We start from the raw sequence: 22,938 nt of genomic DNA on the forward strand, positions 1-22,938 counted from the left end.
TACAAACCTAAGAGCTCTGTTCATCACTTTTCTGCTTCTGATCTTCCAGATGGGGCACTCTTCTGCAACTCCCAATAACCACAAATTTTATTGTTTCAATACTATTACACACACAAGGAGGAAAAAAGTTCGTTGAGGTTTAATTAACCAGTCACCTAGCTTTGTATACTTAGCTACCTTTTCCTTACTCTTTTTTTGTCCCTTTACTTTACTTTTGTCCCTTTCTAAGAGCAGCCTCTTAGCAGAATCTTAAAGAGATTTCAGTTAATTGGTCCTTCCCACATCAAAAGACTCTAATAAAGACCCGTGTTTAGCCAAGTTTTTTAGTCACTGAGCTACTGGTGAAATCAGGGTAGAGACAACTAAAAGATAAAGTGGGTATTTATTTGTACTTAAATCTATCACCAGCCAAACTGGTCCTATCATCACGACACATTAAAATATAAAAACAGCTTTCTACAAATACTGGAATAATGAACACGTCAGGAGTTGTAGTTAAACCAGCACAGGGGGCAGAGGAAATCAACGACGCACATTATAACTTAACCCTCCACCGTTAACAACTGAGGTTGTTAAGCCTCACTATCTCAGAAAATACAAATAATCTTCATCACATCTTTGTATTTTTACTTCCTATTCTTGTGGTTAAATTCTGGAGCCTAAAGATATACAAATTAGTATTGTATCTAGTTATCTAGAGCCAGAAACATATTTCTGCATGTTGCTCAAAGCAGCCAAAGCTACGGAATCCTCTTTGATGAGACTCCTGCCGTTCCCCCTCGATGGACAGAATAAACATAATGAAAAGCAGAATATCAAGGCAGAGATACAGGACCCTAACAGACAAATCCTAGAAGTAATACAGCCATCGCCCAAATGGAGACGGATTAATACGCTCATGGTCACGCGACTTCAGGCTGTATGTTCAGGGTAGTTTGGGAATAAATCCATTATTTGCTGGGCACTAAAATACTTAGCCGTTTGCTGTATCACACTGTGGCTTTCCCCAGTCGTTTCTAAGATGGACTGCAAATCGCTGACGGAATTTTGCTGTAACTGTATCTGGGGCTGCGGGGATTCCTCTCCACAGTCGTGCAGCTGGCTGTTCCAGCCCTGGCCATTCCAGGCTTGGGGACACCAGGTCTGACTGTTCCAGGTCTGGTGGCTCCACGACTGGCTGTTCCAGGTCTGGTTGCTCCACGACTGGCTGTTCCAGGTCTGGTTGCCCCATATTGGAAGGTTTCCGGAAGTGTTCATCAGGTATCCCTGGTGATAGGAATAGAAGCCTGGGTATTCTGGATTTGCAGAGCTGGTCTGAAAGAGAACGGTAGATCAACTGAAAGGCTAGAAAGAAAATCAGGATGGGTCTGCAGCCGGGGTTCTAACGCGTTAGCAAGGACCAAAACGAAAAAGCCATGGAAAAGAAAGCAGAGGCATGCCTGGCTGGCTCAGTCAGTAGAGCATGCTACTCTTGATCTCAGGGTCGTGAGTTCAAACCCCACGCTGGGCATGGAGCCTACTTGAAAAAAAAAAAGAGGAGGAAAATACGTTTCCTGTTACCTGAGTCACAGTGTTGTTATTCTTTGGCCAGTTGTTTTTTTGCCACCTCTTACATTTCATTCTCTGGTTCTGGAACCAGGTCTTAACCTACAAAGAAAAAGGTGACAGGAAAACAGGAAAACATAAAACACCAGTAATGTGGATGTACTAGGGATCAAAGAATATTGTTAACAATTCCCCTCCCCACCCCCCACCCCCGCCCCGTCCGAAACTACAACTATTTAAAGCTCAGAAAATTGAAACTTCTAGAGTCCTTTCTGAAATCTTGACACCATTTTCTATGAATGAATGTCACAGCCCCTCAAGTCAGTTGGCTGCTCTTTAATAAACCGAACCAGTTTGAGAAAAACCACTGCCTATCTATTCTAGAACGTTCACATTAAATGTCTACCTATCTCCCTTTTCATAGTTTACCCACGCCAGTAGTCAGCTAAAGGTACTTTGTTTGCAGTAAAGAAGGCTCCCCCATAAGCACGCTTCCATTTAACGTGATAATGGTGGTCATTTCAACTCAAGAAATATGAAATATACCACAAGGACAACTATTTGGAAAATATCAAATCTATTTAAGCATCCAAGAAGCTTAAATTTCCAGGTGATTTGTAAAGTATAAGGTAGAAAATGACATTAAGGAGGACCAGAAGTATTTATATACTTAGACTAAGTATGGCACCAGTGACAGAAAACCATACAATATCGGACTGCAAAATATGCAAGAATATGGAAAATGATTAACCTCGCTAGTAATGAAATGCACACACACAAGAGATTCCAGTTTTATTTTAATGAGCAGTGTTGGTTAGGGACTCTCCTAACCTGGAAGATGGGAATACATGCATCTCCTTTGATTAAGGAAAAATCGGCAACATTTTCACGATTTTGGCTTGTGCAACAGGGAAAAGTGGTTAAATAAACCATGGCATATTAACACATTACAACGTTAAAAAAATGGTCACGGGGGGCGCCTGGGTGGCTCAGTCGGTTGAGCGGCCGACTTCGGCTCAGGTAATGATCTCACGGTTTGTGAGTTCGAGCCCCGCGTCGGGCTCTGTGCTGACAGCTCAGAGCCTGGAACCTGCTTCAGATTCTGTGTCTCCCTCTCTCTGACCCTCCCCCGTTCATGCTGTCTCTTTAAAACAAATAAACGTTAAAAAAAAAATTAAAACAAAAATGGTCACGAACCATTGCAAAGATCCTACTCTCATATGAAAATTATCTGTAGGCGGTACCTAAGCCTACAGATGCACACACAGATGTTAGGAAATGCTCATCTGCAAATTGGGTTTTTTATTTCGCACTGCAAGAACAAATAGGCAAACTCTACCTGCTTATAGCTAAGGTTCAGAATGTTGGAAAGTTCTTGCATCTGCTGGAGACTGAGGTATTTCTGTCTCTGAAATCTATCATTGAGTACATATAGCTGGGTCTGAGAGAAGACGGTTCTGATCTTCTGTTTCTTGCCCTGAGCTGGATCGTCCTTCTTCGCGGTGATCTCCTCTGCAGAAGTGGGCAGCACTTTTACTCTGGGGCTGGTGGAAGAATCGGGGCTGTCCTGAACAAGGAGATCCATGCAGGAAGGAAGAGGAGAGACTGTTGGGAATAAAACAACACTTTTCTCTCAAACCTTTCAAATAGCAAATTACATTCGCCAACCTATGGTTGTCGAAGCATTTTTTGAGAGCCCTCAACCTCAGAATCAGGTAGTAGGTAAAAATTTACCTCTTGTGTGACCCCCGAACACTTCGCTGATCTTTGTAGGATGCCAATCCAATAACTTACTAGTCGCTGCCATCTTACAACCAAGGGACATGGCTTACTAGTTGGGAAGCAGAGTGGGACTCAACTTTTTTTTTTTAAAGACTTTACTTTTTAATGTTTGTTTATTTTTGACAGAGCAGAGCATGCGCATTTGGGAGAGAGAGCGGGGGGAGGAGCAGAAAAAGAGGACAAGGATCCCAAGTGGGCTCTGCGGGAGCCCAACACGGGGGGGGGGGGGGGCGGGGGGGGGCAATTCAGGAACTGAGCCGAAATGGGACACTTAACCAACTCAGCCACCCAGGTGGCCCAAGATTTTATTTTTAAGTAATCCCTATGGCCAACATGGGGCTCGAACTCACAACCTTGAGATCAAGAGTCACATGCTCCACTGACCGAGCCAGCCAGGTGCTCCTCAAACCTCGTTGACAAAAGCTGTCTACTGCAAATCGATGCTCAAGAGTCCATGCTGTGACTGTTCAGAAAAGTGGGAATGATCACTGGAGTCCCCTCCCCCCACCGCCCCTATCATGTCCCTTCCTAACTTCGTTTTGTAAAGTTAATCATCCCCTACATCATATTTAATACTGTAGGATCAGTTTCTGGGGACCCTTTAAAATCCACAGTTTAGGGGCGCCTGGGTGGCTCAAGTCGGTTAAGTGTCTGACTTCAGCTCCGGTCCTGATCTCCGGGTTGGTGAGTTCGAGCGGCCCGCATTGGGCTCTCTGCGGTCAGCAGAGTCCGCTTTGGACCATTTGTCTCCATCTCTGTCTGCCCACCCCCCCCACCCCCGCTCACGTGCGTGCTTCCTCCCCTCCAAAAAAAAACTAAAAAATATATTGCCTAGATTTAGTAGCCGTTTAAACTCTTTCATTTCTACCCTAGTCATGGAATAAAGAGACAGCCTTTATGAGGCAAAAATTCACAATCTTGTGCTTCTTGTAAGTGGGCGAGGCCAAGGACTTCAGTGGGGGCATCTCCTAAAAAAAAAAACCGGTCTCTATAAACTTGCACTTGGCTTGCTAAGGAGGACACGCCCACTTGCTCATTCCCGAGCCATTTCTCACAATCCAGCGCTGTATTTTCAATGTTCGGAATTATAAAAGGGCATCGACATGAAGTTTAGGAAAACCGGGGAACATTAAAATCCAACAATCCAATAAAGCAGTTTCTTAGTCTTTCTCCAACAGCTTGGTTTTAGGGGTAATCATGTAAACAATGTTTAAACGATTATTTTTACCATGAATCTTAAAAGTGGTTTTTCTCGGGTAAACATTCGTTTACGTTTTCATTTTTAACAATTACTGCCGAATTGATTCACAAAAAAGCGGTGCGGACTTCACAGCAAACTGATCATCCCCCCACCCCTGCGATTACCATGTAGAAGCCAACCTGGGTTTCAAATTTGGGCTCTCGCCCCTGAATGTCAGCAGGTTAAACCTTCTGGGATATCTTCTACCATAAAATGGGGTGGACATTTCCTCAGGATATAGGGGACTTGAGCATAGCAGGCTCTCAGAAATTCGGAGCTGCCCCAGTTAACGCCCACGGAGCCAAAGAGGCAGGAGAGCCACTGTTGTACGAAGGTAGAACTTTTCAACAAGGTGCGATTCATAATTAGCCACGCCATTTCTGGAACTCCTTGAAAACCCGACAAATGAAAAAGGTGATGCTCACGGCATCCCCTACCCCTAGCTGTGATGTTAGCACTCCTGACTTAATAGTCACATTTACTGTTACTATGTGCTCAGCACCCAGTCTGTTAAGATGTATATATCAACTCATTTTTCACAACACATTTGTGTTTCCACAGGGCCTATGCACCTAATGCCTCAATTATCCAGTGAGCCATTGAAATGCCAGCGTCCTGCGGCCCTTGTCGCTTACCTGACACCTGGGACCTGGGTGAAAGGGCACGCACCCACCAAGTAACAACTGGGACAGGCGTCGAGAGGCTTGATAGAGGACACCTGCTTTCATTAATGGACTGTAATTGCTCACGAGGGAAACGAATGACCCTTCCCCTCCGCAGATTTCACTCTCCCTCAAGGAAATCAGCCTTTCAAGGATTAATTTTCTCTTACCGGTCTCCGTGTGGGGGGTCTCAGCAGATGACATTTGCAAGGGTGCATAATTTTCTTCAGGCCCATCAATCTCAGGCACTGGAGAAGAGTCCCTAGAATCGGGCGCTTCGAGGCAAGGCGGGCATTGGGGCTGAGCTGGATCCGTATTCATGTTGCTGAGTTGAGGGAAGAGAAAAAAAAGAGGGAGATACAGGCTTACGTGTCTAGGTGGAAGAACTTAAAAGAGAAATCTGAAAATCTCCAGATGTAAGAGTATCAGAAAGACAGGATGCAGTGGCGTCACCACCGAAAGGGCCAAGCACCCACCAACCAACCCAATTTAGCAAAAGGTGAAGATTCTGGAGGCTCTAGATTTATAAGGAAAGCTCGCCCATCCTTAGACCCGCCCCTCCCGGCAGCCCCACGCCCACACACACCCTCGAGAATTCTCAGTTAATCCTGTCTGCCAGTCTCACCAAGGCCATTGTCATGCAAAAGGTAGCTGCCGGGTAGTCCAGACTGGGTGGGGAACGGGAAAACTGGGGCCACAGGACCTAGGAGCAAAAGTAAACCCGGCAATTAAATATTTCTGGGTTCACCACGTTTCCATCTTTTAAAATCAAAGATGCACTTGAGGCACCTCAGACGATTGACTCTTACACTTGGGCAGTTAATATCTTGATCTAAGACCCCGTAGGGTCTCAACATCGAGCTGGTTATGGCAGAAGCTCCAACCACGTAGCTCTATTTTCCTCCTGAGTCCCCCTAAGGTCACAATAAGACGCACATTGTATGTTGCTAAGGCGTCAGTGGATGTTAAAAATAGTACCTGTTTTCAACTCCCTCTTCTTGTTTTTTAGCTGTCGAGAGACAGGCTTGTCTTTGCCCCAGGACTGTTGTCTCCTTTAACAAAAGCCAGAGGAGGGGACCTGTGGCCTGCTGATCTGTAGCTGACTTTGGTGCCTCGTAGGTAATTATGCATTCGCCACCAGTATGGAAAATTTTTCAGTAGTTTTTAGACATGCGTGGCTGGATAGAATCTTGACTCGGTTTCCTCATCTGTACCTTGTCTGTGTTGCTATAACAATTAGAGGAAATAAAGTGCTAAATCCTCATAATATTTGACACTCAGTGATCTACAAATGGGGGCTATTAATAGGAATTCTGTCTTTATCCTAAGCTCATGAGCTCCAAGTTTGAAATTACCTTTTTGTTGTGTTTATTATTTTCATGCAGCGAATAACATGATAGATTGAGAGCAGTCCTTTCTTATTTCATCTGGGACGTTCCTAGATCTAAAATAATGAAATTTATTGACCTGTAAACCAACCCAACTGAAAAGAGGAAGGTAGAGAAGAACATCCTCCAAGCAAATGATATTCCTGTGAGTGGATTTGCCAACACATTTGCGACAAGTTTCTTTTAGAATCTGTGTTGGACCTCCCGTCTCTCTTTTTTTTTTTTTTTTTGGTGCCGAAACCCGGGAGCGAATGTCTCTCTTTTTTTTTAATGTTTATTTATCTTTGCGATATAGAGAGAGACAGAGCGTGAGCAGGGAAGGGGCAGAGACAAGAGGGAGACACAGAATCCAAAGCAGTCTCCAGGCTCTGAGCTGTCAGCACAGCGCCTGACGCGGGGCTCGAACTCCTGAACCGGGAGATCATGACCTGAGCCGAAGTCGGCCTCTCTTTCCTTCTCTGGCTCTTTTTTACATTAGCTTTTCCTTCCCTGGCCCAGCAATTCTGTCATGTTCTGCAATCCTACTCCATCCCCGGTTTCAATTTTTTTTTTCTTTGTTTTCAGTCAGTTTTCCAAAGGAGCAGTTTTTAGGGTTCGGTTTTAGCAGTACATATGTATAGACAAAGATGACAGTCTGCAGCTTTCAATTCTCCTCCCCACTCCCGAATTCAATATTACAGAAACCTGAGGCACCTGGATGGCTCAGTTGGCTAAGCTTCCAACTGGCTCAGGTCAAGATCTCAAGGTTCATGAATTCAAGCCCCGCGTCAGGCTCTGTGCTGACAGTTTGGAGCCTGGAGCCTGCTTCGGATTCTGTGTCTCCCTCTCTCTGCGCCCTTCCCCCACTTGCACGGTCTCTCTCTCTCTCTCTCTCTCAAAAATAAAAATAGACATTAAAAACATTAATATTGGCGAAGCCTAACATTTCTTCCTCTTTTCCAATCTCCCACCCCTAAAAGTAAACCCTTAGCAAATTCCAATTACATATTTTTCTGAGCTGCAAGCTGATTACACCTGTCACATTCTCTGCTACTTGGGTCTCCACCTAGAGCTGCTGGCTTTGCTTCCACGCAAAGAGAGTTTTGCTCATAACTTGAGGATGCCAATTCGTGAGCATAGGAGTACTGCTGGGACCAAAGCATGGAGATAAATTCTATGTAATCTTTTCTTTGTCTTCTCAGACCGTCCTGCTGGAGGGGAAAAGAATACAAACAGGAACATCAAGGAAAAGATGGGTGGAAATACAGTGTGCTCAGGCAGACAGTCTCTGTCTCATTACAAATAGAATATGATTTTTTTATACTTTTTTAACTGTTCTTTTATTTATCTTTGAGAGACGCAGCATGAGTGGGGAAGGGCAGAGAGAGAGGGAGACACAGAATCCGAAGCAGGCTCCAGGCTCTGAGCTGTCAGCACAGAGCCCAATGTGGCTCAAACTCACGAACTGTGAAATCATGACCTGAGCCGAAGTCCGATGCTTAACCGATTAAGCCACCCAGGTGGCCCCATAGAATATGATTTCTTTTAATCAAGGGAATGTAATGTTGGATGTGTACTAAACTTACTGTGGTAATCATTTTGCAACATATCGTACATCAGTTCATTATGCTGTGCGCCTTAAACTAATACAATGTCATATGTCAATTACATCTCAATAAAACCGGGAGAAAAGTAAATTAAGACGCGGAAGGGGCGCCTGGGTGACTCAGTCCGTTGAGCCTCCGACTTCAGCTCAGGTGGTGATCTTGTGGTCCATGAGTTCGAGCCCCGCGTCGGACTCTGTGCTGACAGCCTGTTTCAGATTCTGAGTCTCTCTCTCTCTGACCCTCCCCCGTTCATGCTCTGTCTCTCTCTGTCTCAAAAATAAATAAAGGTTAAAAAAAAAAAATAAGACGCGGAAAACTTGACTTCCTGCCTCTCAATTCGCACAGTTGGTAAACGAGTGCAGTCAAGGCCACCAGACGCCTTACTTTGCCCACAGCTCTCTAAACGCAGGTACCAGAAGCTTTGTTCTTTGCTGACTGGGATCTTTGCATGAAAGCCTGGCTGAAGTCAGCCCTCCCCCATCCGTGTCTTATTGTATCTAGGGTCGGAGCCTCCGGAGAGAAAGACCAAAGGGAAGGGGGCTGGTAGCTAGAAGGCAAACTTAACTACATTCTTTGCCCAGGAAAGCAATTTGAATAAGGTTGGGCATGCTCAGGTAGGTGTTGGAGACCTAGGAATTGTAGGGGTGGGCTGCGTGGGTGGAGGAGGGGTGTGTTATAATGCGCTAGAGTCCAGGGCTGCAAATGCAAACGTGATTTTAGGTTTTGTTTTCCTAGGACCGCCCTCTGGGAAAGAGCTGAAAAAAAAGAGCTAAAAATGAAAAGTATTTTTCAGACAAGATTTATTTCTCACTTTAAAGGTAGGAAACGCACGTTGGGTGACGTAATCCTTTCAGAGCACAGGTGTCCCAACTTTGCACCAGATTTTTGCTGACCTGTCACAAAAAAGAGGAAGTGACAATCATCAGGAGGATGAATATTGATTTCACTGCTCCTGAGTTTAATGTATACATCAAACATGGAATTAATTTCTCACGGACGGGATCGTCGGATTTATTATTGATGCATCATTGTTTTTACCCTGCACCCATTGTCCATTTGAGTTGACTTGGGTGTATCCAAAGTGATAGGCATTCACCTGTTTTCTTTTCACTTAATTCTCAAGTATGTTTCTGCTCCTATTTACGTTCTTTCACTCTGGCTAATAAACCCATTCTATAAGTAACTGTTTCTTGCCTACATACGTACAGACATACGTGTGTATGTATTTATTTACTTCTTATTCAACTAATAATGCATGAGTGCCTATCCTGTGCTAGAGAGAAAAGAAATAATTAAACATCATCTTAATTTTGAGGAGGTAATAGTTTAGTAGAGTAGATCAAAACAGACCAAAAAAAAAAAAGAAAGAAAGAAAGAAAGAAAAAGAAAAAGAATGTCCTGGGATGAGTATTGAAAAGAAAAATAAATCCCAAAACGATGTATGTACTGGATGCTAAGGGGGGCCAAACAAGAGAAGGTGTGGTTGGGGAGGGGAATCCGCAAAGCCTTCTTGGAGGATTTTGTTGAACCGAGATGGAAAATTGTTGAGAGAATAGGGGAGGGAATTCTCGAAAATGAACACTTTTGGCAAAGAATCATTATTATTTTAGAAAAATAATGGATGGTTAGGAAGAATTATTATTATTATTACTTTAGAGAAAATAATGGGTCATTGGAAAATAGGGGCAAGAGACCTGACAGGTAATGAAGTGACCACAAGGAGCAAAAAAATTTTTTTTCAACATATTTATTTATTTTGGGGAGAATGCAAGCAAGGGAGGGGCAGAGAGAGGGGGACCGAGGATCTTCGTGCTGACAGGCTGACAGAAATGAACCTGGTGGGGTTCTTCTCATCTGGTTCTTCTCATCTCCTTTCATCAAAAAGTTAGAATGTACCAAAGCTTAGTTCTCAAACCTCTTTTCTATCTTGACTCACTATAGTGGTGATCTTATCCTGTCTTATTACTTTCAATACCATCTATATGCCTTTGACCTTCAAATGTACATCTTTATCCTAGACCTAGTCCCCAAACTCAATCTCATCTATTCAACTGCCTACCTAACATCCCCCACTGAGGCTTCTATAAGGCGTCACAAAATTAATATTTCAAAAACCAAACTCCCAATATTCCTCTTTAGACAGGCTCCTCCTACGGTCTCCGTCTCAGCGTATAACAATTCCACCTTTTCAGTTGTTCAGGCCAAAACCTGAAGGCCATCTTTGTTGATGTTTTTGTGTCTTCCAATGTTTCTTTCTTCAATGGTTGGAGTATTTTTTTTTTTTTAATGTTCGTTTATTTTTGAGGGACAGAGGGAGAGAGAGAGAGAGAGCAGGAGGGCGTGGGGGAGGGGCAGAGAGAGAGGGAGGCAGAGGATCAGAAGCAGGCGAAGGGGGTTCTGTGCTGACAGCAGCGAGCCCCATGTCGGGGCTCAAACTCACAAACCACAACCATGAGATCGTGACCTGAGCCCGAGTCAGACGCTTAACCAACTGAGCCGCTCAGGCGCCCCTGTGGGAGTGAATTTTGATCATCACATGGGCCAGGGCTTAGAGAGCCAGCAGAGCAGCAAGAAATGGTTATTTATTTTACTTTTATGTATTTGTTATTTTTATTTACTTTATAGCCCGTGATGGGGCTTGAACTCACAAACCCTGAGATCATGACCCGAGTCGGAATCAAGAGTCTGATGCTTAACAGTCTCAGCTACCCAAGGTGCCCCATGGTTATGTTCTTTTAGAGAACATGTATATATTGGTTATTGCCTGTGTCACAAGAGAGCCAGGGGCTTGAAATTACTTGTGTCCAAGCTGCATTTGACCTTTTCTAAAGTCTCCCAGGTTACCAGTCTATCCAAACCACCATCTGTCCCTTGGATGATTCCAGTAGCTTCCCAACTGGTCTCTATGTTTGCACCCTAGCCTTCCTATTATCTAGTCTTCAACATATTGTCCAGAATGAATTTTTGTTAAGACAAGTCATATCAAGCTATTCCTTTGCTTAAAATCCCCGTTCGGTGTTATCACATTTACAGTCACAGATTGAAGTCCTGGATTAAGGTGAACCTCTTCTGGCCTTGTAAGACTCTGTCCTGTCACCTTGTGTTCTCCACCCTCCTAGCTGGCCTCCTAACTGATCCTGGAACAAGCCAGGAAATCTCCAGAATCAGGGCTTTTGCTATCATTCTTCTCTCTCCCGATAGGTTCTTCCCCTAGAAATCTAAGCAGCTTGATCTCTCCACTCCTTTACATCCTTAACATTACCTTCTCAAAAATGTCCCGCACTCCCTATCATTTTCCACTTTGGTGTTTCTTTTTTTTTTTCACTATTATTATTTTTTAATGGTTTTTTTTTATATATTTTTTTAACGTTTATTTATTTTTGAGACAGAGAGAGACAGAGCATGAACGGGGGAGGGGCAGAGAGAGAGGGAGACACAGAATCGGAAGCAGGCTCCAGGCTCTGAGCCATCAGCCCAGAGCCCGACGCGGGGCTCGAACTCACGGACCGCGAGATCGTGACCTCAGCTGAAGTCGGCCGCCCAACTGACTGAGCCACCCAGGCGCCCCTAATGTTTATTTTTGACAGAGAGAGAGAGAGAGAGACAGAGATGGAGACAGACCATGAGTGGGGGAGGGGCAGAGAGAGAAGGAGACATAGAATTCGAAGTAGGCTCCAGGCTCCCAGCTGTCAGCACAGAGCCTGACGCCGGGCTCAAACTCACAGACCTCGGAGATCATGACCTGAGCTGAAGTCAGACGCTCAACCGCTCAACCGACTGAGCCAACCAGGCGCCCCTCTTTTGCTTTTTCTTCAGACCTCCTGTCACCATCTGACACAATATATATTTGCTCTATCCTCATCTGTCTATATCATCTCTCATCTGTCTATCATCTTCTATTTCCCTACAACTAAAATATAAGCTAAGGGGTACTTGGCTGGCTCAGTCAGAAGAGCGTGTGACTCTTGATCTCAGGGTCATGGGTTCAAGCCCCACGTTGTGTGTAGAGATGAGTAAGATAAAAAAAAATAAATTTCTAAAACATTGTTAAAATATAACTACGTGATGGGGCCCTTGGCTGGCTCAGTCGGGAGGAGCATGTGACTCTTGATCTTGGGGTTGTGAGTTCGAGCCCCATGTTGGGTGTAGAGATCACTTGAATATAAATAAAAACTTTTTAAAAATCTTAAAAATACGGCGCCTGGGTGGCTCAGTCAGCTAAGCGTCTGACTTTGGCTCGGGTTATGATCTCACGGTTTGTGGGTTTGAGCCCCACACCGGGCTCTGTGCGGTCAGCATTGGAGCTGCTTCAGATCCTCTCCTCCTCTCTCTGTCCCCCTCTCTCTCTGCCCCTCCCCTGCTGGTTCTCTCTCTTTCTGTCTCAAAGTAAATAAACTTTAAAAAAATGTAAAAAACAAAAAGCTTCTTTTTAATCTTAAAAAATAAAATATAAGCTATGTGAGGACAGTTATTTGAATTTTTGCCAGTTTTGTTCCGTGTAGTATTCCAGCCCTAGAAGAGTGCGGCTGTCCTCATCAGCATCACTTGTGAGCTTGTTAGGGACACAAATGGGTGGGCTTAGAACTCCAGAATAGGAATCTGTGGTGGAGGGGACTGGGAATCTGTTTAAAAAGTTCTCCAGGTGATCCTTTAGTATGCCATTGTTTTGAGAAGTACTATCTAGAAAAGTACCAGGAAAATAATAGATATTCAGTCATTATTTGTTGATGAAGGAATGGGTTTAAAGGAGACCTAGGGCTTTGTAAGCAAATAGAGGGCAGGAGGCATTTCCTTATATTTAAATATTAAGCTGCATTTCAATTAATAATCTTTAAAAAGCAACAATGCTCTTTGCCTCAAGTCTCCTAAACTGTATTCAGTGAGCCTGAAGCTCTTCTAAAAGAGTCAACCTTGATTTGCAACAAACAATCCGTCTTTCTGGCTGCTCTGGGAGATAGATTACCCTCAATTTACCTGTGTTATCAGGATGAACCACACCACCAAGTCTGCTGGTTTAGAGATAGCTAGGAGAGCAAAACCACACTTTTTTCCCCTAAAAGAAACTTACTATGAAAAACTTCACTTTTTTAAAAAATGTTTTTTATTTATTTTTAAGAGAGAGAGAGAGAGAGAGCAGGGAAGGGGCAGAGAGAGAGGGAGACATAGAATCTGATGCAGGCTCCAGGCTCTGAGCTGTCAGTACAGAGCCCGCTGTGGGGCTCGAACTCACAGACCGCGAAATCATGACCTGAGCCGAAGTCAGATACTTAAGTGACTGAGCCACCCAGGCGCCCGGAAAAACTTCACACTTACATGGTGGATAATATGATAAACCTTGATAATATATGTCATCCACTTCAAGTAATTTCATCCAAGTAATTTCATCCACTTTATTTCATCCAGTGACTTTACCGTGAGCACAAGTTTCAAAGTTCCGTAAAAATTCACCCAGTAGGGGCACCTGGCTGGCTCAGCCGCTAGAGCACGTGACTCTTGATCTCAGGGTTGTAAGTTTGAGCCCCATGTAGGGTGGAGAGATTACTTAAAAATTAACATCCTTTAAAAAAAAAAAGTTTATTTATTTTTGAGAGAGAGCATGAGCTTGACCAGGGGAGGGGCAGAGAGAACCCCAAGCAGGCTCCGCACGGTCAGCACAGAGCCCAATGCAGGATCTCACAAACCAAACCGCAGGATCAAGAATCGGCCCTTCGGGGCGCCTGGGTGGTGCAGTCGGTTAAGCGTCCGACTTCAGCCAGGTCACGATCTCGCGGTCCGTGAGTTCGAGCCTCGCGTCAGGCTCTGGGCTGATGGCTCAGAGCCTGGAGCCTGTTTCCGATTCTGTGTCTCCCTCTCTCTCTGCCCCTCCCCCGTTCATGCTCTGTCTCTCTCTGTCCCAAAAATAAATAAACGTTGGAAAAAAAAAAAAAAGAATCGGCCCTTCAACCGACACAGGCACGCAGGGCTGTCCCCTACCCCCAATCTTAAAAAAAATTTCACCCTACAAAATAGGTGACATATCACTGACTCCTTTTTCCACCACCCAAACTTCTATTCAGTCAATAACTATGTCAGGTCACTTATTCGGGCTGCCATCTTAATGGCCTCACTTGACCCTTGTCCAAGCACCGTCTCTTGCCCCCATCTCTGTCCGCCTCCAGTGAACCTTCCACACGCCGAACCAACTCTGTGCCAGGGTGATTTACTTTCCATTCAGCCTTACTGTCCCTCTGCTTAAGCGTTGGCTAAGGAAGCACGCAGTCATCACTCTGCCTGCCTCTCAAGCCAGTTCCGAGCCTTGGCAAATTGTTCTACCCAAGCAATCCCCTCCACCCTGAATGCTTCCCTCCGGCTCTTTGTTTGGTTCGTGTTTTTAGGGGTTTTTTTTCTTAAGCTTTTTTTTTTCTGCCTTATCTTTTTTTTTTTTAATTAAAAAAAGTGTTTAATGTTTATTTATTTTTGAGAGAAAGAGAGTGAGCAGGAGAGGGGCAGATACAGAAGCCAAAGCAGGCTCCAGGCTCGGGGCTGTCAGCACAGAGACGGACATGGGGCTCGAACTCATGAACCATGAGATGACGGCCTGAACCAAAGTCAGAGGCTTAACTGACGGAGCCACCCAGGCACCTCTTACTTGGTTATCTTTTAAGACACAGATCGGGCATCACCTTCCACAGTCGCCTTCTCTGGGTGAATTAGATGTCCCTCTTCTGTACCTCAATCTTCCCACAGCAGTGGTCACTGCATTTTAGTTGTTAGTTTTTATGTTTGGAATAATAATAACTGGCGGGAATAATAACTCCTTAAGGGCCTGGTTTATTTCTAGAACCTAATGCAATGCTACTCCAAGTATAGTCCTTTCTGGCAACATCGGCATCACCTAAGCACTTGTTAGAAGTCAAAATCAGGGGCGCCTGGGTGGCTCAGTCGGTTGAGCGTCCGACTTCCGCTCAGGTCACGATCTCGCGGTCCGTGGGTTCGAGCCCCGCGGCGGGCTCTGGGCTGATGGCTCCGAGCCTGGAGCCTGCTTCCGATTCTGTGTCTCCCTCTCTCTCTGCCCCTCCCCCGTTCATGCTCTGTCTCTCTCGGTCTCAAAAATAAATAAACTTTAAAAAAAAAAAAAAAAAGAAGTCAAAATCATTGGGGCGCCCGGGTGGCTCAGTGGGTTGAGCGTCCGACTTCGGCTCAGGTCATGATCTCACGGTTGGTGAGTTCAAGCCGCACGTCAGGCTCTGTGCTGACTGCTCAGAGCCTGGAACCTGCTTCGGACTCGGATTCTGTGTCTCCCTCTCCCTCTGCCCCTCCCCCGCTCATGCTCTGTCTCTCCCTCTGTCAAAAATAAATAAACATTAAAAAAGAATTAAAAGAAAAAGTCAAAATCATGGGCTCGGTGTTATCCCAGACCTACTGAGTCAGCATCTCGGGGAGTGGGACCCAAGAATCAGGCTTTTATTTTATTTTATTTTATTTTTAGTGTGTGTTTATTTTGAGAGAGTGTGTGTGCACACTAGTCGGGGGAGGAACAGAAAGAGAGAGAGAGAGAGAGAGAGAGAATCCCAAACAGGCTTTGGGTGCTGTCAGCACTGAGCCGGACATGGGCTCCATCTCACGGAAGTGTGGGGTCAAGACTTGAGCCGAAATCAAGAGTCAGACGCTTAACTTACTGAGCCCCCCAGGTCCCCCAAGAATCTGTTTTTCAGGAATCTGTAATTCTTGTGCATCCAGTAGTTTGAGAACCAGTGCTCTAGAATACAGTGCGTAGCAGTAGCAAAAAAAACTCAATACATATGGTTTTAAGTCTTTTTTTTGAATGTTTAGTTTTGAGAGAGAGAAAAAGAGAGGGAGAGAAAGCTGGGGAGGGACAGAGAAAGAGGGGGACAGATCTGACGCCGGGTCTACTTCACAGCGGCAAGCCCAACGCAGGGCAATGCAGGGCTCGCGAACTCACGAACTGAGATCATGACCTGAGCCGAAGTCGGAGGCTCAGCCAACTGAGCCACCCAGGATCCCTTCAATACATCTGTATTGAATTAATCAGCTCATGTGGTTAAAACACTGATATTCAGAAAACTGGAGAATTACAAGAACTCTCAAAAAAAGAAAAAATCCCCCCCCCAACCCAACCATCTTCTTCCCTGTGGCTCTGTTTTGCATTTGTCAGAGTTTACTCTAACTAAAGGCTTTTAATATTTAAGAACTGAATTCCTAGGTGTAGCGAATTCTAAGGTGTCCCTGTGGAGACCTCTCAAGGGTAAACTGAATTGGCAAAGAGCCTTGACCCTGAGCCACACTGCGGATATCGAGGCTACTCCCTGTTTCCCACCCTACCCTCAGGGGATCTTGACCCAATGTCAAAAGGGAATCCTTTCTCGTCCCTAGCGGGGCTAGCCCCCAGGGAGAGGAGACATACCTAAGGATGTCCAGCAAAAATTTTCCAAGTATAAAATTGCTCTGGAACAAGCCCGGAAGAGAAGTGGGCTTCTCGATTTCTCAGTAGGTGTGAGAGAATGAAGAAGAAGAAGAACTTGGAAAAAGTAGGTGGTGGGAGGGGCTGGGGGGAGAATAAAGGGAAAAATCTAACACCTTACTAGTTGCTCTAATTTGCTGGTAGTGGGATTAGATAAAGCTGTTGACTCTCAAAATACCACATCTAAATATTTTACATAGAATATCTCTGGATACCAGAGTATTCTAATATTATAAAAGGACTAGAGGAAGAGGTAACAAGAGCATCCTGCCTTCCAGGAGTAAGTTTAATTGTGAAAAACGAGTTCAAGGATAAGGCAACTAGTTTGATGTTGAAAAAGGAATTCAAATTTTAAGGAAGCATTTCAGGAAGCATTTGTTGAATGCACTAGAAAGGGTTAGGGCAAGATGAAACAAAGCTTTTTCTTTTCTTTCTTTTTTTTTTTAATTAATACTGAGAAATTACTTGCATAGAATGAACAAATCTCAAGTTGTACAGCTTGGTGAATTTTTTTACTTATGTATGCAGATCAAGTTACAACCACCCAAATGAAGACAGAAGCCTTCTAGCACCCCAGGAGGCCGGCTTGCATTTTTGTTAAAGGCTCAGAATCTCAAAATCCAATGTCTCTCAGACCTTTGTCAACTTCTTTTGTGTTTTAGATATAAGGTAAGACAGCCTGAACTTTTAAAAAAATTTTAAAAATGTTTATTTTTGAGAGAGAGAGAGAGAGCAGAGGAGGGGCAGAGAGAGAGAGAGGGAGACACAGAATCCTAAGCAAACTCCAGGCTCTGAGTTGTCAGCACAGAGCCCAGAGCCTGACAACGGGCTCAAACCCACAAACCATGAGAACATGACCTGAGCCTAAGTCGGAGGCTTAACTGACTGAAATTCGGTTCAGGCGCCCCTGAATTTTTTTTCTGAAGTAGGCTCCACACCCAACTCAACTGACTGAGCCAGCCTGGTGCCCCCACCAGCCTGAATTTGAATCCCCATTCTACCCACTAGCTATGTGACAAGGTTCACATTTCTGTGCCTCAGTTTCCTTCCTATGAATAACAAAGAGTGAGATAATACAAACCGATCAGATTTGGACGCGGTATTTTGGAAGTGCTCCGTAAGTGTTAGCTCTTATTATTTTCTCTATGCAAGCTATATTTTAGGGAAACCATGAATTCATTCACCCAACAAATACCTATTAGCATCTCTGAAATGTCAAGTGCTAGGAAAAAGAAATGAGTTAGCGTGCTTCCTGTACCAAAGTACTTTATAGCGTAGTATGGAAAAGAAGCCATGCGAACGAATGCGTGCGTGAAGATATTATGAAACTGGGGTATGAATATGGGGTAGGCAGAAGGAGTACAAAGGAGGGACTTCTGTGTTGGAGGGAAACGAGTTAAGAATGTCATCATACCTGGCGTCAGCTGGCTCAGGGTCGGGCCAAGATGTGGTGTGTGGAGAGCCTCTGAGGCAAGTCCTGGGCCTTAGCTTCCCACTGCTGACCCTCCGGCCGCCTTTCCTCTGTCCTCACTTCATGGGGAAACCACTCGTCATGTTTGTCTTGGGCAGTCCCAGCACTGGCAAGGGGACCCAGTGTGCATCGTAGAGAAAATGAGCTACACATACCTGTTTGCAGGAGAACTTCTTCGTGATGAAAGTAAGAGCCCAGATTCACGGGATGGTGGACTCACTGAAAAGTGCATTGAAGATGAAAATACCGTGGGGCACCTGGGTGAAGTCGGTTAAGGTCCGACGTCAGCTCAGGTCATGATCTCGCGGTTCGTGGGTTCATGTTTCTCTTCGGGCTCTGTGCTGATGTCTCAGAGCCTGGAGCCAGCTTCAGATTCTGTGCCTCCCTCTCCGTCTCTCCCCCTGCTTGTGCTCTGTCTCTCAAAGGTAAATAAACCTTAAAAAAAAAAAAAGATGGAAAGATTGTGCCAGTTGAGATAACCATCAGTTTGTCAAAGAAGAAAATGGATCAGACAATGGCTGCCAATGCTCAAAAGAATGGATTCTTGATTGATGGGTTTCCAAGGAATCAAGACAACCTTTAAGGTTGGAACAAGACCATGGATAGGCAGGCAGATGGAACTTTCGTTCTGTCTTTTGACTGTAATAGTGAGATCTGTATTGAACAATGTCTTGAGAGGGGAAAGGGTAGTGGTAGAAGCGATGACAACAAAGAGAGCTTGGGACAGAGAATTCAGACCTATCTTCAGTCAACAAAGCCAATCATTGATACGAAGAGATGGGGAAAGTTGAAAAAAATAGATGCCTCTGGCCTGGATGACTCAGTCGGTTGAGCATCTGACTCTTGATTTTGACTTACGTCATGATTCCTCCATTCATGAGTTCAAGCCCCACGTTGGGGCTCTGCGCTGACAGTGCAAAGCCTGCTTGGGATCCTCCCTCTTACCTCTCTCTCTGTCCCTCCCCCACTCACACGTGCTCTCTGTCTCCCAAGATAAATCAATAAAAATTTAAAAACAACAACAAAAAAAGAAAATAGATGTCCTAAGTCTGTTGATGAAGTTTTCGATGGAGTTGTGAAGATTTTTTTTTATAATTTTTTTCACGTTTATTTTCTAGAGAAAGAGAAAGAGAGAGAGACAGAGCGTGAGGGGGGGGATGGGCAGAGAGAGAGGGAGACACAGAATCTGAAGCAGGCTCCAGGCTCTGAGCTGTCAGCACAGAACCCAATGTGGGCTCAAACCCATGAACCATGAGATCATGACCTGAGCGGAAGTAGATGCTCAACTGACTGAGCCACCCAGGCGCCCCGGAAATTGTGAAGATTTTTGACAAAGAAGGCTGACTCTAAACCTGAAACCATCCTTGAAATCATGCTTGAATATTGCTTTGATAGCTGCTATTACAACCCCCTTTGAAGGCGGTTTTAATCTTTCATAATTACCTCTTAATGGCTAGAAAGTATGTAGTAAGACAAATTAAATTAAAACATTTTTTAAATGTTTATTTTTGAGAGAGAGAGACAGAGACAGAGTGCTATCTAGGGAAGGACAGAGACAGGGAGACCCAGAATCCGAAGCAGGCTCCAGGCTCTGAGCTGTCAGCACAGAACCCGGTGCAGGGCTCCAACTCAGGAGCCACGAGATCATGACCTGAGCCAAGGTCAGACGCTTAACCAACTGAGCCACCCAGGCGCCCTGACCAATTGCCTTTTTTATTTTTGATTTTTTTGGTCACAGGAGTAGATCATGAATTCGGGTCTAACTTCATCTTAGCTATGGTAACCACAAAACAAAGAAGGATATCAGCTAATTCTTTGTTTTTCCTCAAAAAAGCATATCCCTTTTATAGTTTGTGCCTTCTGTGAGCAGAGCTTTAGTCTGTGTGTATATCCCTTTAGTAATTACAACACGTTAGATTAAGGATTTTCTACTTCCTTGTTTTCTTGCAGGTTTTAAATTTCCAACATTTTAAGTGAATTTTATGGACCAAATTCCACAGGAATTTTTGTGTGGTCAGTTCTTGCAAAATGTGTTTGATAAACAAACTCATAAAATGAATTCCTAGAAGTGTTTTAGTATTTATCAAATAACTGAGCATTTCCTATAGGAAGGTAAGAAACCTTAGGCTGTTTTATTGCAATTTACAGAAAGTTGTGTGACAAGGCATCTTTTTTGCTTCCAGGGATCGGGATGGGGTCACTGGGGGTTCGGAGCCTGGCAGAATTATCAGCTTTAGTGTGACATGAATCGGAGGGTTAGGGGCAAGGATCACATCTAATGACATGTGTTCCTGTGCCCTTTTATATAAGCGTTATTCATGATTAAACTGATTTTTAACAAAATTCCTAGCAGTGAAACCTTGAGATGCATGTACTAGGCTTATGGTAAAATGATTTGGTTAGTGTTTTGTTATTTTGATTTTTACTTACGCTTATTTTTGAGAGAGAGGGAGACAGAGCACGAGTGGGGGAGGGGCAGAAAGAGAGGAAGACAGAATCAGAAGCTGGCTCCAGGCCCTGAGGGGTCAGCACAGAGCCGGATGGGACTCGAACTCACCAATCATGGGATCATGGGATCGTGACCTGAGCCAAAGTTGGACGCTGAACCGACTGAGCTACCCAGGAGCTCCTGGTTAGTGTTTTAGTAACGCTTCATTGGAATTTCTTTTGTTTGTTTGTTCTCTTTTTTTTTTTTTGCTTTTAAAGTTTATTTATTTATTTCAAAAGAGAGAGAGGGAGGGAGAGAGGAAAGGAAGGAGGGAAAATCCCAAGCAAGCTCCACACTGTCAGCTCAGAGCCTGACGTGGCTTGATCTCAGGAATCTCAGGAACTGTGAGATCATGACCTGAGCTGAAATCTAGAGTCTGAAGCTTAACCTACTGAGCCACCCAAGAGCTCCCCCTCTGCCCCCCCACCCACTTAATATTCATATAAAGGTAAAATAAACATTTCAATAGGAAAGATCTTTGGCCCATCTCACTCCCATTGGAGTACAGCAGGGAGTCCAGGAGACCGTAGGTAGGGTGTGGTGGGGACTAAAATGATGACAGGGACGGAGGTTGTGTACAGACACAGCCATGTGGGCTTTCACTCCCTGAGACTGACCTGGCTACCTCCACTGCTGAGTGCCCCGTCTGCTTGTAGCAAAGACCAATACTGCATCCCCAACATGGCGCCATTCCCTGGGGTGGGCGATCAGCCATCTACCTAGCGGCCGGTTGATTACACTGGATGGCTTCCACCTTGGAAGAGGGAACACTTTGTTCTTCTTGAAATGGACACTTACTCTGTGTATGAATTTGCCTTCCCTGAGTGCAGTGCTTATGCCAAAACTACCATCTGTGGACCTCCAGAATGCATTATCCACACAGGATTGCTTCTGATTGAGGAGCTCACTTGGTTGCAAAGTGAGCTCCTGTTTATGGAATTTACTGGTCTCGCAATGTTTCCCATCATCCTAAAGGGGCTGGGTTGATAAAATAGTGGAACAGACTTTGGAAGACTCAGTTACAGTGCCAACCAGGTAGTGATACCTTTCGGGGCTGGGGCAGTGTCCTCCATTAGGCTGTGTGTGCTCCAAATCATCCAGTACATGGTGTTGTTTTCCCATAGCCAGAATTTACATGTCCAGGAATCCAAGGCGTAGAAATAGGAGTGATATCCCCTACTGCTGTCTCTAGTGACCCACTAGCAAAATTTTTGCTTCCAGTCCCCCTGGAGCTATGCCCTGCTGGTCTAGAGATCATGCCCTACCGTTAAGGTCAATAGAAAATTATAATAACCCAATCTAGGGAGGACACTAGTGGCTTAGACCCCTGAGGAATGAAGGTTTAAGTCACTACCAGGAAAAAAATTACCAGCTGAAGTGCTGGTTGAGGACACAAAGAATACATTGTAGTCTTTTGATAAGTTTGACGAGTATAATGCAATATTGTTGTCTATAGTCACTATACTTACATTAGATCTCTATTGCTTATTTACTACTCGTTGGGTTCAAAGGGAATATGGAATGGAAAATGAAAGAAAGTAGATATAAACGTCACCTGTGACCATGTGATCAATTTCAGAAACAAAGCCTGTGATTGTTGTAAGTGTTTCTTCCCTTTTTTGTTATTGTATAAATCTACTCCCGGCTCCTATAACAGAATATCACAGACTTGGTGGCTTAAACAACAGAAATTCATTTTCTTGCACTCCTGGAGGCTGGAAGTCCCAGGTTAAGGTGCTTGTGTGGTTGTGAAGGGGAGGAAGACATTATTTTTAGTCCACATTTCATCTAGCTGGACTAAGAATTAAATTTACAAAGGACAGATTAATAGGGGAAACACCCAGAGTTTTATTACATGCGCATAGAGGCCCAATAATAGCATTGAGACATAGAGAAATAACCAGGACAGGCAGTTTTCATACTGTTCAGACAGAGACAATCTGTGAGGAATTGAGAGCAGAAAGAAAACTTAACTTTGGGAGCATCCATTAAGGAAGACATTCTAAACAGAATTTGGGCTGGGGTATGGGCGCCTGGGGGGCTCAGTTGTTTGAGCTTCGGACTTCAGCTCAGGTCATGATCTCACGGTTCGTGGGTTCGAGCCCCACTCCGTGACCTCAAGGAGCCTGCTTTGAATTCTGTGTCCCTCTCTCTCTCTGCTCCTCCCCTGCTCTCTCTCTCTCTCTCAAAAATAAATAAATATGAAAAATAAAGAAAGAAAGAAGAATTGGGGCTGGGGTAGTAAATTAGCTCAAAGCAATAAGGGTTGTTTACAGTCTTCTGGGCTCTGAATTTCCTAGCTCTAGGGGAGGATG

General features: G+C 44.5%; 1 protein-coding gene and 1 pseudogene across 1 annotated transcript; one reads left to right on the forward strand and one right to left on the reverse strand.

Moving 5' to 3' along the window:
* Nucleotides 1–912: 912 nt before the first annotated feature.
* NANOG (Nanog homeobox) lies at nt 913–5,550 on the reverse strand. The gene is made up of 4 exons (XM_030323456.1): nt 5,400–5,550; nt 2,885–3,150; nt 1,561–1,647; nt 913–1,314 (listed from the first exon to the last, which is right to left on the reverse strand). The coding sequence occupies exons 1-4, from the start codon at nt 5,548–5,550 to the stop codon at nt 913–915; spliced, it is 906 nt and encodes a 301-aa protein (XP_030179316.1).
* A 117-nt stretch (nt 5,551–5,667) lies between these two features.
* Nucleotides 5,668–20,112, forward strand: LOC115518641 (annotated as a pseudogene).
* Nucleotides 20,113–22,938: the final 2,826 nt, after the last annotated feature.

Source organism: Lynx canadensis, chromosome B4, assembly GCF_007474595.2.
Source record: "Lynx canadensis isolate LIC74 chromosome B4, mLynCan4.pri.v2, whole genome shotgun sequence".
Lineage (NCBI taxonomy): Eukaryota > Metazoa > Chordata > Mammalia > Carnivora > Felidae > Lynx > Lynx canadensis.

Excerpts from the sequence above, each read along its gene's own strand:
- NANOG (XM_030323456.1), bottom strand. The coding sequence starts at position 5,550 with ATGAATACGGATCCAGCTCAGCCCCAATGCCCGCCTTGCCTCGAAGCG. Across the intron at positions 3,151-5,399 it reads GACCCCCCACACGGAGACCG|TCTCTCCTCTTCCTTCCTGC; the intron begins GTAAGAGAAAAT and ends TATTCCCAACAG. Across the intron at positions 1,315-1,560 it reads ATAACAACACTGTGACTCAG|ACCAGCTCTGCAAATCCAGA; the intron begins GTAACAGGAAAC and ends GTTCTCTTTCAG.